We start from the raw sequence: 14,067 nt of genomic DNA, 5'->3' as shown, positions 1-14,067 counted from the left end.
GCAGAGCAAACAGCATTAGCAAAAATCTAGAGGTGAGCACAGCAGAGTGGATTACAAACAGTTCTGGGGAAGCAGGGTGGTATGGGGTGGAAGTGGCAGGGACAGCTCCATCCTGCAGGGAAGGAGGACAGCTATGGGGTTTTCACCCAGGGCAGGCACATGTAGGTTTCTGAGACTGCCCAGCTGCTGGGGGGAGAATGGACTGGAGGTGGGCAAGAGTGAAGCAGAAAACCCACCAGGAGGCATCTAGCAATCGAGAGCACCCTAGAGATAGGGGCAGATGGGAGACATACTCAGGGAAGAGACCTAATGAAACATGGTCACTCACAGGACTCTGACTTCTGGGGGCTCCAATCTGGGCCAACTCCTGGGATTAACAGGCCATTTCTGAGTATAGGCGATGGTAGGGACAGATTGGGAGAAGGAGGAGGCTGAGGGTCTGGACATCCCAGGGGTCTCTGAGTCTAGAGGTGGGGTGCAGCGCTTGGATGCTGAGACTTGGGAGCCATTAATTCAAAGAGTAGGCGGACTTGGCAGGGAGTATTCATGAAGAGAAGAGCTAGGCCAGGACAAGAGATATTTAAGGGCTCAGGAGGAGGCGAGAGTGACAGAGCAGAAGAGAAGGGGGGAGCACTAGAGGCCAGAGTCTGAGAGCCAGGAGTGGAAGAATTTCCCAAAAGAGAGTATGAACATTGGGAAGGAATGGGAAGAGGGGAGGCAGGGAGGGAGAGGGAAGGTGATGACTAGGGGTGTGGCTATGGAAGAGGTGGATTTTATTTTACTTTATTTTCTAAGTTGTTATTTATTTGACACACAGAAAGAGCGTGCACACAGAAGCAGGGGGAGCAGCAATCAGGAAAAGGAGGCTTCCCACTGAGCAAGGATCCTGATGCGGGCCTCCAACCCAGGACCCTGGGATCGTGACCTAAGCCAAAGGCAGAGAGCCACTTAACTGACTGAGCCATCCAGGGGCCCCAGAAGAGGTGGATTTTAAACCAAGTTACAGAGTGGATCACAGAGCTGGAGGGGAGAGGCCTGGGAATAGGGACAGATGCCTGGGGTCTGGGGCCAACAGAGGGACAGGAATCAATGGGGGTGACTCAAACTTTAGCCCTTCAAGTGTGCTCAGAAAAGGACTCTTCTTCCCCAGTCTCAGTGACAGGCAAGTCTCTGGCCTCTATCCCTACACCCTAGTATCCTCACCTGTAAAATGGAGTAATAGGAAAACAGCTGTCATTTATTGAATACTCACTGTGTGTCAAGCCAAGGACACTCTCCACATACTTCCTCACATAATCCTTACAACACGCTCACCAGGCTGTTAATATTATCCCCAGTTTACAGATGAGAAAACTGAAGCCCGGAGAGGTTAAGTCCCTTGGCTCAAGGTTATAAGCGAACAAATGGAGATGCTGATATTCAAACCCAGAGCCTGTTGTCTGGGCTTTAACACTGTACTGCTAACCCATACAAGGCACTTACAGTTTACAAAGGACTCCCATCACCTACTGTGGTGGTTGAAGGCAATAATGACCACCACACCTCGAAAATGCTGAGATTACCATATGTAGTAGGCTGAATAATGGCCCTCAGAAGATGCCCCCGACCTAATCCTCAGAACCTGTGGAAGGAGCCCAAGTCAAGGAACGTGGGTGGTGTGTAGAAGCTGGAAAGGGCTGGGAAACAGATACTCCCCTACAGCCTTTTGGAGGAACCAGCCCTGCTGATACCTTGACTTTAGCCCACTGAGACTAATTTTGGACCTCTGGCCTCCAGAAGGGTAAGATAATAAATTTGTGTTTCTTTAAGTGACTAAATACATTTATGGTAATCTGTTGCAGGAGCAATGAATATACCATGTCACCCTACATCTGGCTCCTCTGGCTAGCCCTGGTTCAACTATTACAACTTCAGCCGCTATCAGTAAACAGCCCTACATTTTAATATAGTTCTTTAAAGTTCCAGTTTGGTCCCTCTGAACCTCAGTCTCTTTCTTTGTTAGAAATAAAAATAGGGCTAATACACCTAAGACTCTTTGCCAGGCACAGAGTGAACGTACCTTCTATTATTTGAAGGTTTCCACAAACCACTAGGGCGGATGAGGCCTAATTATTGTCCCCATTGCTCAGATGAACAAACTAAGGCTCAGAGAGGGGGAAAGGCACGCATAGGGCCATACGCCTAGTGAGTAAACAGAGCCAGGATTTGAGCCAGAACTTCTGACTTCATATCTACCACACTGAGGTTCATATCTCACATTCCACCTCCTCAGGGAAGCCTTCCTGGATAGCCTCAGCACATTCATTTACTCATTCATTCACCAAACAGTTGCTATGATTGCTCTATGCCCAGTGTGGTTGCTAGATAAGGCTGGAGACCAAGTTCAGCTGTCAGGAGCCCAAAACCTAGTGGACAAGACAGACACACAAACCAGCCATCCCAAACAGCCTGATAAATGCCAAGACAAAGGGGGAGGAGGCACAGCAGGTGATGGAAGCCCAAAAGAAAGGAAACTGATTGAGCTAGGGGTCAGTCTGGCCCTGGCCAAGACTTCCTGGAGGAGGTGGTGATTGAGGTGAGGACAAGTAAGTGTGAGGAGGGGTTCCAGTGGAGTAATGGGTAAACGGAGGTGGGGGCAGGGGTACAATGTTGTGGCTTCTTGAGGACATGGAACGGGTTGGGTCATCTGAGACCCCAAAGTCCCTCTGGGCCTCTGTGTTCCTGTGTATGAACAGGAATCATGGGCCAGCTTCCCAGAGCTTTGGTAATTGCTGAGCCCAGGGGAGGGCTGAACAGGAAGAAGACCGGTCCTGGGTTTCCTAGAGGAGGAGGGCTGAAGGTCAGGAAGGGTCAAAGGTAAGGGGACAGGGCAGGGTGGAGGGAGTTCTGGAGAGGCAGGTCCTGGGCTCAAGCTCCCATTCTATGTCTGACTCATGGTATGATTACAGAAAAGTCCCCTTAGAGCCTCAGTGACTCCATCTGAGAAATGGAGCATGAGACAAAACTGTCTCCAAAGACCCTCCCCAGCCCTGAAGGGGAAATGACATGACACAAAATTACAAAAGGGTCTTTATTTGTAAAAAGCCAAAGGGGCCCTTGGGGCAACAGGACAGGCAGGCCGGCTTCTCAGGGGTCGGGGGCATTTGGGCAGATGCGCTTGAGTGGGGGGGCGCCCTCCGAGTCCTCTGTGTCACCCTGGGCTGCCTCGGGGACAGGTGGCACTGGCTCAAAGACGGGGTAAGCTTCGGGGGCCTGGAGAGGAAGGGCGGACAGGCGTGAGCTCCACCCAAACCCAGGAGTGCAGCCTCCTAGCCTCTGCCTTCTCCAAGCCTCCACTCCACTTCCCTTCTGCACCTAGGAGTCTAGCCCAGGGCTAGGGACCCAGGAAGCAGATGAATAGGGCACTGGAAATAACAACACTGTTTTGGGGAAAGAGACTGATACTTGATATTTCTGGAAAATGCCTCAAGGGAGTCCTTGGAGGAAAAGTCAGAAGTTTGTGGGGGTCTCTCTTAAGCTAATTTTATAGTTTAGGACTAAAATAAATAAAATAAAAATAAAATACTTGGAGGAGCACCACAATCTTTTCAGGCTTTTAATGGTCTTAAATCAGCCCCGATCCAGCCCACAGGACTTTGTCTTAAAACACCCTTTCCTTTTCAGACCCAAGAACCCAGCCTCTGAGACTTTGAGCTGTGTCTGAGGTCTATATTTCCTGCCTGGACCTCAGGAGTGCAGCCCCCAAGCCTTCAGCTGCCCCAGAACCCCCCACTGCCTCTGAGACCCAGGGGGCCCAGCCATCTGGCCTCTCTCACCTCAGCCTCCAGCAATTCTGGAACAGGCTCCTCCTTGGTCAGCATTGGGGGTTCATCCGTGCTGCCTGCAGTGATGCCCCCAGGATCTGGAACATCAAGTTAACAGAATTCCCTGAGTGGCTCCTCCGTGCCACAACACAGACCCTGGTTGGGGACACCAAGGAGTGAGCTGGGAACCTTGCTATTGGCCAGAGGAAGACACAGCAAGGACATTTAAGTGGGATCTTGATGGGTGAGTAGGATCTGATCGGGTAGACAAATGTGGAGATGGAGCACATTTTAGGCAGACAGACTATATGTTTGTGAGGACAGATTCTGAGGTTGGATTCCTCCGGTTCAAATCCTGACCTTGGGCAAGTGACTTAATTCCTCTGGACTTAGTTTCCCCACCTGCAAAGTGGGGATAATGATAGTAATTACCACATGAGACTGTTGTGAGGATGCAATGAGATAATACAGGTAAAGCCCTCAGTACAGTGTCTAGCACATAGAAAGCGCTCAATAAATGCCTGTTGTTTTTGTATTAGTAAAGGTACCCAAGTGCACGGTACAATCTAGACACAGCCCATAGGCCCATAGGCCCAAGTCATGGTATTCCTGGAAAGGAACAATGAGACCAACAGGGATAGTTCACGAAGGGCCGTGAGTGCCAAGTGGAGGAGTCAAAGGCCATAGGAGCCATTGAAGGCTTTGAAGCAGGAAAATGAGCCTGCCATATCTATGCTTTAGAAAAAGTTGCTCTGGCAGCTGTGTAGAGGTGACTAGGGAAGAGGAGACCCACAAGGAGGCTGGAGCCAGGCACAGGTAAGAGATGGCTCTTATAGGAAGGGAGACACATTTGCAAGGTGGTTCCGACCAGACAGGGGATTGACTATATGGAAGAAAGAGGAGCTAAGGCAAAATTATGCCCAAGATGCTGGCTCATTGGCCATGTGAGCTTAGGAGACTTCTCTGGGTTTCAGCTTCTCATCCACATGTGGGGATTATAACTTTCATAGGGTTATAGTGAGGATTAAATGAAATCAAACATGTTCAGTGCTTAGAATGGTATCTGGCACACAGAGCTCAATAAGTCTTAGCTATCATTATCACTTATTAATCACCCTCAGGAATATCACTATTATTCATTCCTTAACAAATATTTATTGAGTACATTCTATGTGTCCCACATTGTTCTGAGGATCTAGTAATGGACAGGAGCAACATGGGCCCAAAGTTCAGGAAGCCAACATGAGGTGGGAGTGGGGGAAGAAATTTGAGTAGTAAAAAATAAAATTTACATGAAAATCTCAGACAGTGATTAATTACATAAAGACCCAAAGGGAAAAAAAAAAAAGACCCAAAGAAGCCGGATGAATGAGACAGTTAGCTACTGGAGGTAGGATGGTGACTTTCTGCAGGAGTCAGGGAAGGCCTCTGGAAGGGGATAACAAGGAGGGGAGCAGGTGTAGGTAGGGGTAAGCTGATGGCTCCAACTCAGCCACCAGCCAACTCAGAAGAGAGGGCTGCAGGGAGGCACCTGGTCCTACCTCTCTCTTGGCCCAGCCGTGGGGGCTGAGCATCCTCTGGGACCCCTTCTGGTGGTCCAGCAGGTGACACAGGGCGGCTGGGCTGGGGGGTACCCCCAGGGCTGGGCTCGGTGCCCTTTTGCAGGGAGCCTTCCGAATGGAAACTCTGGTTACTGTTTTCATCTGTGGGAGCAAAAGCCGAGAGCATTGGGCCTGAGAGCCCCAATCTGCTCCCTCAATTCCCCATCCCACAACACCCCCCCAAATCCCAGGATCCCTACATACCATTGAGATCCAGCAGGATGAGGGGACCACCCCCTCGGGGACTGGTGCCCCTGCCCCGCCGCTCCCGGCCTCGGGATCTCTCTGTCCCGCCACCTGCCCTCCGTCGTTCCTGGGGGTTAGAGGGATAAGGGTCAGCTCCGGCTTTCCAGTTAGTGCTTGCAAAGCCCCCACTGTCCAAATAAGGAGACTGAGGCACAGAGCAGCAAAAGGCCCTACAGGAGGCTGGCACAGTGGATTAGGGCTTGAACTCAGGGGTCTGAAGCAGGAAAAAGGGAGAAGGGGGTGGAGTTGCTAATAATTGTTAACATCTGTCTTGGCTGCTGCATTTGAGGTCTCAGAGCAGGACTGGAGGTGGAGGCTGGGATTGGAAGGGGCTTGCCTGAGGGTGCACAGTGGGGGAGTTTGCTCACCTCCTCCTGGGGGTCCACCACTGGCACCCACTTGAAGATACGAAGGGAAGTGTCGCCCACAGTCACCCAGCGCTTCTCCCTGTGGGAGGGGGGGACTGGGTCAGAATTCTGAGGAGAGAGCCCCCCCCAGGAGCTGAACACATCTGGGGAGACCTGTAGACTTGGGGGTGCTGCGGTTTCGCTAATGGGGCATATGGTTAGAAGGAGAAAGAGAGTCCTGCAGACCCCAGGCCATAAACAGGGGTGCCTCTAAGGAGAGAGCACGGTTTGGGGCCATGGCTCTGCAGACCCCTGGGGTATACAAGGGAGCAAGGCTGAGGGCCTGGCTGGGGACCATAGCAATGAAGATCCTGGACATACTTGAGGGAGGAGTGTCAAAGCTTAAGGGGGCGGGGCATAAATGAGGGTACGGCTTGGGAACACGCTTTGTAGACCCTAGGGTGTAGCCAGAAGGGGGACAGAGCCCTGTAGCTCCGGGGGGCACACCTAACACCCTGCGGCCACGGCCGGCGAAGGGGAGGTTAGACGCATTTGGGGGAGGAGTGGTCCCGCCGGGTCCCATCCCTGGCCCCCGGGCAGCGCTCACCATCTCCGGACCTTCTCGATGGTCGCCATCACCTTCTTGATGTCATCTTTGGCCCGGCTCCGGGTCTCGGCCCGCACGGTCCGGCCGGCCATGCTGGCGGGACTGGGGCCGAGGCCGAGCCCGCGGCTGGGCCGCCTCCCGTCCGGCGGGCTCAGGCTCGGGCCAGACCCGGGCGCCGCTCTCTCGGCCTGCCGTCCCTCCGGGAGTTGGCCGCGCCCTCCCTCGCTCCCCAACGCCTCCGCGAGTCCCCGCCCCGTTTCCTGCTGCCGCGCCCCGCCCCGGCCCGTCCCCGGAGCGGCCCGGCGGTGCGGGCGGCCAAAGCCCAGGCCTGGAAGCCGGCCGGCCCCGCCCCGACCGGGCCCGCCCCCTCGGGGCGCCCCGACGCGCAGCGCCCCCTACCCGCCGCCAAGAGGGAGGGTTGGGGACAGCTTGGCGCCAGGGCGCGCGCCGCCGGGCCGGGGAGGTGCGTTCAGACCACGTGGGCGCGGGGAGGAGGAGGGGGCGCGAGAGGGTCACTCTCACGGCGAGCGTCTGTGGCGCGGGGGTGGCCCTCGTGCTGCGTGCAGAGCGTGTGTCCAGCCTCCCCTGGCTGTCGCTCCCGCCCTGTCCAGCTCTTCCTCAGCCATTCATTCAGCAGTCTATTCAGAGTGCCCATTTCTGGCCAGATGCTGCAAATATGAGTAGGTCTCCACCCACCAGAATGGCTAAAATGAGAACGACAGACCATATCAAGTGTAGACAAAGGAGTAGAGCAACCAGACCTCTCATGTTCCTGGGGTAGTGAAAATGGATAGAGATGCTTTGGAAAACGGGCAGGTTTTTTTTTTTAATTATTTATTTATTCATTCACAGAGACACAGAGAGAAAGAGAGAGGGGCAGAGAGACAAGCAGGCACCATGCAGAGAGCCTGACGTGGGACTCGATCTAGGGTCTTCAGGATCACGCCCTAGACTGCAGGCGGCGCTAAACAGCTGCACCACCGGGGCCACCCAAACTGGCAGTTTTCTAGAGAAGCTGAGAGAAATGCGTAGGTGTGAGCACCAAGTGATGTGTACTGGAATCTTCATAGCACCGTAGAGCACGGCCTCAAATTGGAAACAGCCCATCAGGAGTAGAGTGGAAAATGAATTGTAGCCTGTTCACACAGTGGACACAGCAGAGAGTGATATCCTGCTACACAGACAACAGGGACAAGTCTCATGAAAGAAATCAGATACAACAGTACGCATTATATGATTCCTTTTATATGAAATTCAAAACAAAACTAATTTGTGGTGTGAGAACTCAGGATAGTGGTCACTCTTGGGAGAGGCCAAAAGGGAGCTCTTGGACTGGTCACATTCAGTTTCTTAATCTGAATCTGGTGCTGATCCCCCCACCACCACCAGTACATTTACTCTGAATATTCACCGAACTGTACACTTTTCCCTATGTATATTATATGCTTCAATTAAAAGTTTACTTAAAATGCGTGTGTTTTGGTTGATTTTATTTGAATCTGTTTGCCAGTGTGTGTTGCTCTATGTGTGTGTTTCAAGGGTGTGTGGCTCTTGTCTCTGTGTGTTTTGGTGTGATTATGTCCAGAGGGATTAAGGTATAGGAGGGTGATTATGACCAAATTTCTAGAGCCTAACTGCTCCTGGGAAAATCCCAGCTCTTCATGTCCAGTGACCTTGGACAACTCATTTATCTTTATTCCCTCAACTGTAACATGAGAGTAAGTTAATATCTAATGCAATTCCTGGAGCCATGCCACGCACATAGTAAATGCCCAATAAATATTCACTGTTAATGACTGTGTGATTGTGGCCTCTACCAACAGTCTGGCTTCAGTTGCACCCACTTCCTCTAGTTAATATCTTCTTTTATTCTGGCAATTGTCTGCTCATGGTCACAGGCCTCCTTCCCAGTCCCTTCACTCATAAACCCCATTACCTGCTGTTGTTTATGGTTGCCTCCATAAGACTGTGGGCCCCTAAGGGGGCCAGAGACAACGTATGGATCATCTCTGGGTCCCAGAGCCCAGGACAAGTAGGTGCTTGGGAGCCATTTATGCGTTTAAGTGTGCACAGACCTTTCATCATTTATCTGCACCAGGACAGGGGTTGACATGTCAGTGTGACCCCCTGTACCTGTCTCTGAAGTTTGTTCCTGGGTGAGAATGAAGGTCTATATGCAGTAGATGTGGCTATGTCAGAGGGTTCTCTTACTGCGCCTGGTAAAGTGAAGTGAACTGATGTATCTCTTTCCCTTTTAAGTGTGACAAGAGAGGGCGAGCAGAAAGTATCTAAGATAGGCCAGGAGGTATTTGTCTGGGCAGGTGTGGCCCAAGCCTGACGGCCCTCCGCGACCTAGCCTCTCTCGCACCCAGCTTCCCCCTTCCCCCTAGACAGGAGGGACGACCAGCACATTCCGGTCTTGCCAGCTCCACCCTCTCTTATCAAGCCCTCTCCTCCCACCCCCACCCCTACCCCCACCCCCTGCCTGCTTTCTCCAAAAAGAAGCTCGGTCACTAAGCCTTGCCTCAGGTCAGAGCCTGAGCCTCCTCCTCTCGCCGGTACAGGGCTGCCTCCCAGGCCCCAGCACACGCAACCTCAAGGTTTTGAGCCCACTACGCAGACAACCTGCCAACCCCCCGCCGGCCCCTTTCCTGACTGGGCAGCGCACGGAAGGAGCTGAGCTCAGAGCCAAGGAATCCTGCCTGGGGCGGGCGGTGGGGGGGGGGGGGAATTGTTTGGGGTCTGAGCCCTGATTGGCTGCGCCCGGGCCACGCCCCTACCCCTTTCCCCATCTCCCCCTTCGGAAGGGGGGCGTGGAGGCAACCGGGAGCAGCCTGGGGCCAGCATGAGCCGGAGGGAGGGAAGTCTGGGTAAGGGGCTTAAGGGCGAGATGCCGAGTGCCCGAGGGGAGCAGGGGTCAGAAGGGCTGGAAGCTTGGGGTCTGGGTCCCCGCCACCCCCGGGTCCGGGAAGGGAGCGGCCCGAGCTGGGGAGAGCAGGGCCCTGGTGTCAGGTAACGAGCCGGTGAGCTATGGGACAGGACAAGCGCCAGAGTTTAGCAGAGGCCTGGGCTGTGACTTCAGGGACTTGGGCTCAGGGTTTAGATCACAGGTTCGAGTACACCCTGAGAGAGAGGACTGGGGTCGCAGCTGGGGCTGGACGCCTGAATCCTCTGAGTATTGAGAAAGAATCCAACTGGGGACCAGAGGAAGGATAGAGTTAGGGAAGGAAGTCTTTGGGCCACAGGAGCTAATGAGTGACAACAGGAGACGAAAGTCGAGGCTGTTAAGAATAGAGCAAGCGGTGGGAAACTCAGGCGCGGGGGCGGGGGGCGGGGGACGGGGGGGAAGGACGGGGGCGGGGCGGGAGTTGCTGGGCCGGGACTACAGTCCCCAGTATGCCTTGGGCACACGCGCTGGGCATCTCGGAAAATGTAGTCATCCTTCCGGGGCTCCACCCCCTAGTTTGCACTAAGAAAGGCTAGTCATTGATGCTGCAGGTGCCCAGCCCAGCGTCTTGCAGAGACGGTCCATCCGGGAGAAAATGGGACTTCAGTCTCCCAATCTGTAGGATGGGCTTAAAGGAGCATTCTGATTTGAAGTTCTGTGCTTCAGTGATGGTAAATTTCACCAACAATCAGTGAGGTATGGAGATATGTGAAACCTTACCTCAAAGGGCTCCCAGGCTGAAGCAGATGCACCCAGATAAAAGAGCAATAAAAAAAAAAACTACCTTGGGAGTGTGAACAAATGGCCTTAAGTAAAAGGAAAAAGTTAATTTAGGGGAGGGGTGAATCTGGAGGCCACACTGAGAAGGCAATATTTGAATTTGGCTTTAATAGGATTTCAACAGTGATTTGGAGTATACATATCAGGCAGGACAACTGTTTGGCAAATGTCCGGTTTGGTAAATGTTGGCCTCATTTACCATCACTTGAAATGGGACAGAGGCTGCCTGGCTTAAAAGTTGGAGAATTCAAAGCAGAACTTCTGGATTCAGGAAGGAAGAGCTAGCCTGGAAGAAATAGTCAAGGAGCAGGGGTTTGGGCTGCCCTCATTCATTCCCCTTTTCACCACCAGAAGATCCACAGGCTGACTCTTCCATCTCACCCCTTCCCCACTTGGAGGCCAAGATCCATCAGACACACAGCCTCGCCCGCCTCCTCACCAAATATGCTGAGCAGCTGCTCCAGGAATATGTGAGTGGGAATGGGAACGAGGGTGCCAGGGGCCTGAGGAATGGGGAAGTACAGATCACAGAGGTTCCTGACCACCCATTTCTCCAACCTCATTTCCCAGATGCAGAAATTGGGGCTCCTGGCCATACAGCAAACTGGAGGACCCTCTCTGTGCTCCAAATGCCCCTCTCTCTGTCTCAGCTTGGAGGTTCCCCCCACAGTGCCTTAAGGCAGAAGCTGAGAGAGTGAAGAGAATTCTGGTCTGGGAGTCAGGAAACCTAGGTTCCAGGCTCTCTATGATCTTGTCACCTCCCCTCCATGGGCCTTGGTCTCCCCAACTATAAAAGGAGACAGTTTAACAAGATGAGTTGTGAACTCTTCTACCTATGCTATGCAGAGAGACCAAGAAGGAGTTTCAATCTGGAGCAAAAGTTCCAGGCCAAGAGGGGACTTTTACAGAGGAGGAGGATCTGTCAATAGCTTTGGTCGGGCATAGGGCCCTGCCCAAGAAAGGAGAGTATTTCCATCAGTTACTCTGGCGTAATGGAAGAAGGGTGTGGTTTTGAGTCAAATAGACTTGTAGACCTGCTAACTTGCTGTGATGTTGGGTACTAATGATAAAATGAAAAAATGATGATGTAACAATCATGAAAGTGGGATAATAGAACTAGCTTTATAGTTCTATGAACTTTGGTTCAGAATCCAGCACTGTCCTTTCCTAGATGGATGACCTAGGGCAAGTCAATTTACCTCTCAGCTTCAGTATCCTCATTTATAAAATCAGCGGCATCATAATCACCATAACCATTATTGGAAAGATTAAGAATAATGTGTTTAAAGCAGCAAGCATGCCTGAACCAGAGACAAGATGTTAGCAAAAAATAAATGGTATTGTTGTAGATTTTTACAAATTACCAATCTCCTTCATCTTTAATTTGTTCATTCATATATCAGTTATTCATTGAGCCCCTACTGTGTGCCAGGCAGGTGCAGAGGTGGTAGCGGATGGGAGGAGAGAGCGAAACAGGTCGAGTTTCTGCAGTATCTGTGTGATTCTCAGGAGATCCCTGATAGAAAGACTGGCTGGGGATCTGATCCCCCATTTTACAGATGACAAGACTGAGACTCAGAGAAGGGAAATGGTTTTGTATGAAACTGCACAGCTAGCAAATGGGGGAGACCGGATTTTCACCCTGATCTGTAAGATAGTATTAATAAAATCGCTAACGTTTGTTGCGCCCTTCCGGTGGGCCAGGATTTGCCTGAACCATTTCAACGTGCTCCTAACTATCCTAATGAAGTTCAGACTGTTACCTCCATTTTAGAGATGGGTGTAAAGCCCACTTATTTTGTGGTTGTTTTGTAGTACCTCAAACACAACAGCTGTGTTGGGAGGAAGGCGTCATTTGAAAGCGGGGAAACTGAGGCTCCAGAGAGATAGAGGAGCGGAGAGCGCAGGGGTTCCGTCGCTCCTCGCGGGGGCTCCCCCCTGACTGCCTGTGTCTCCGCAGGTGCAGCACCAGGGAGACCCCTTCGGGCTGCCCGGCTTCTCGCCCCCGCGGCTGCCGGTGGCCGGCCTCAGCGCCCCGGCTCCGGGCCACGCGGGCCTGCCCGCGGCCGAGCGGCTGCAGCTGGACGCGGGGGCGCTGAGCGCGCTGCCGCCGCTGCTCGACGTGGTGCGGCGCCACCAGGCTGAGCTGAATCCGCGCGCGCTGCGCCTGCTGCGGCGCCTGGAGGACGCGGCGCGCCAGGCCCGGGCTCTGGGCGCCGCGGTGGAGGCCGTGCTGGCCGCGCTGGGCGCCGAGACCCGGGGGCCCCGGCCCGAGCCCGCCGTCGCCGCCGCCGCCGCCGCCACCGACGCGGGTGTCTTCCCTGCCAAGGTGCTGGGGCTCCGCGTGTGCGGCCTCTACCGCGAGTGGGTGAGCCGAACCGAGGGCGACCTGGGCCAGCTGGTGCCCGGGGGCCCGGCCTGAGCGCGGGGCGCGGGGCTGAGCTCGCTGTCCGCTCGGCGGCCGTCTCCGTCTCTCTGTCTCTGTCTGTCTCTGTCTGTCTCTGTCTGTCTCTGTCGTCTCCCTTCGCTTTGTAAGCGCTCCGTGTCTCCTCCATCGGACCAACTTGCGTTTGTGACTTCTAAGTCCCTTGCTTTCTTGCTTTCCCCCTCCTCTTCCCCGTCGCTTGGGCCTGCCTCCCCCTCTCTTTGACTCCCCCTTTACCCGTCTCTGGGGGGGCCTCTTTGTCTCCCCTTTTATCCATCCTTCGGCTTCCCCGGGCCCCACGTGAGCAGGCGTACCTCTCAGCCTCATCTCCAGGAGGGAACCTCTCATCAGCTTTGTTTCCCTCAGTGCCTCGCTCTGGCCTTTGCAGGCTGGCAGGGGACTTGCCTGCCAGCCCTGGTTGGAGGGCTACTCCAGACAAATTTCAGCCACTTGCCCGCAGCGTCACTCCGCCTGTTGCACCCTGGCTCCCCGATCCATCCGGGCCCCTTGGGTGGGCCCTGCTTGCTTCCCCCTTGGATGCCCTTCCCCTCCTCTGCCCCATCCCTACCCCTCCCCTGCCTCCCCACCCAAGCCAGGTCTATGGAGAGGAAAACCAACACCTTAAAAGAGTTTTATTTCTGAGAATAAATTAATTTTTTGTAAATAAAATGTTTAAAAATAAAAAGAACACTAAAGTTACCAGTATATATAGTTGTTGATAATGGGGAGACATTTGAGGAGAATAGGATCCTTGGGGCACAGCTGATGCCCCCGCTATACCCGAAAGCCACAGTATAAATAGGAGATTCACAAATGCCCCCAGGACAAGGATATCAGTCACTCTAGAACAGGAAGTAGATGTGTCCTGAGCAGGAAACATCTACACCAGTCCTTGTTTTTTCAACTGGACTTCCATTGATCAGGAAGTGAAGTCCCTCAAGATGAAAATTGGAACAGTGGCGGTAGTCAGGGAGGTAGACTAGGGGAGGCAATGAACTCCAGCAAGAAGGGAGGCCTCTCTGCTTGGAAAGCCCATAGCTTCATACAGGAAGTGAGGTAGAGACAAGAAGGCAGCCCTTGGACCTCCCAAAAACTTACAGGAAGAGGAAGAAGACCAACTGTCCTCTCCCTGTGGAGTGGGAAGTGAAGCCTCTTCAAAAAGGCACTTTTTTTCCACCCAAGATGTGGAGAACCAGGACCACTGGATTGAGAATCCACAAAATGGTGTCTGTAGAGTCCCACCCAGATCTGGATGGGAGGCCATAGGACCTAGGCAGGAAAGGCCGGGGCAATAGAGACATGAGGCCTGGT

The 14,067-nt window shown here is 53.3% G+C and overlaps 2 protein-coding genes and 1 long non-coding RNA gene across 5 annotated transcripts in view; 2 read left to right on the top strand and 1 right to left on the bottom strand.

Moving 5' to 3' along the window:
- Positions 1-8,047, top strand: part of LOC111096249 — a 28,442-nt gene extending 20,395 nt beyond the window's left edge. Inside the window, exons 3-5 of one of the 3 annotated variants that reach the window (XR_005360726.1) lie at positions 818-1,780; positions 3,664-4,047; positions 7,457-8,047. This is a non-coding gene — a long non-coding RNA (uncharacterized LOC111096249). Of the gene's footprint in view, positions 1-817; positions 4,048-7,456 lie in introns of all 3 variants that reach the window. The other 2 variants (XR_005360727.1, XR_005360725.1) reach the window with 2 other exon arrangements.
- On the bottom strand, positions 3,057-6,793 carry BCL7C (BAF chromatin remodeling complex subunit BCL7C). The gene is made up of 6 exons (XM_038539791.1): positions 6,605-6,793; positions 6,019-6,097; positions 5,609-5,717; positions 5,345-5,506; positions 3,816-3,901; positions 3,057-3,252 (listed from the first exon to the last, which is right to left on the bottom strand). The coding sequence occupies exons 1-6, from the start codon at positions 6,694-6,696 to the stop codon at positions 3,127-3,129; spliced, it is 654 nt and encodes a 217-aa protein (XP_038395719.1). The 5' UTR covers positions 6,697-6,793; the 3' UTR covers positions 3,057-3,126.
- Positions 8,048-9,402: 1,355 nt separating the features above from the next.
- Positions 9,403-12,947, top strand: CTF1 (cardiotrophin 1). The gene is given in 3 exon segments (NM_001287141.1): positions 9,403-9,474; positions 10,683-10,801; positions 12,292-12,947. Coding segments are annotated over 3 exon segments (606 nt in total). The 5' UTR covers positions 9,403-9,449; the 3' UTR covers positions 12,754-12,947.
- Positions 12,948-14,067: the final 1,120 nt, after the last annotated feature.

This window comes from Canis lupus, chromosome 6 (assembly GCF_011100685.1).
Source record: "Canis lupus familiaris isolate Mischka breed German Shepherd chromosome 6, alternate assembly UU_Cfam_GSD_1.0, whole genome shotgun sequence".
Lineage (NCBI taxonomy): Eukaryota > Metazoa > Chordata > Mammalia > Carnivora > Canidae > Canis > Canis lupus.
The sequence above is the reverse complement of the archived record's forward strand: the minus strand, read 5'-3'. Positions and strand labels throughout refer to the sequence as shown.

Excerpts from the sequence above, each read along its gene's own strand:
- BCL7C (XM_038539791.1), bottom strand. The coding sequence starts at position 6,696 with ATGGCCGGCCGGACCGTGCGGGCCGAGACCCGGAGCCGGGCCAAAGAT. Across the intron at positions 6,098-6,604 it reads ATCGAGAAGGTCCGGAGATG|GGAGAAGCGCTGGGTGACTG; the intron begins GTGAGCGCTGCC and ends CCCCTCCCACAG. Across the intron at positions 3,253-3,815 it reads CAGAATTGCTGGAGGCTGAG|GCCCCCGAAGCTTACCCCGT; the intron begins GTGAGAGAGGCC and ends CTTCCTCTCCAG.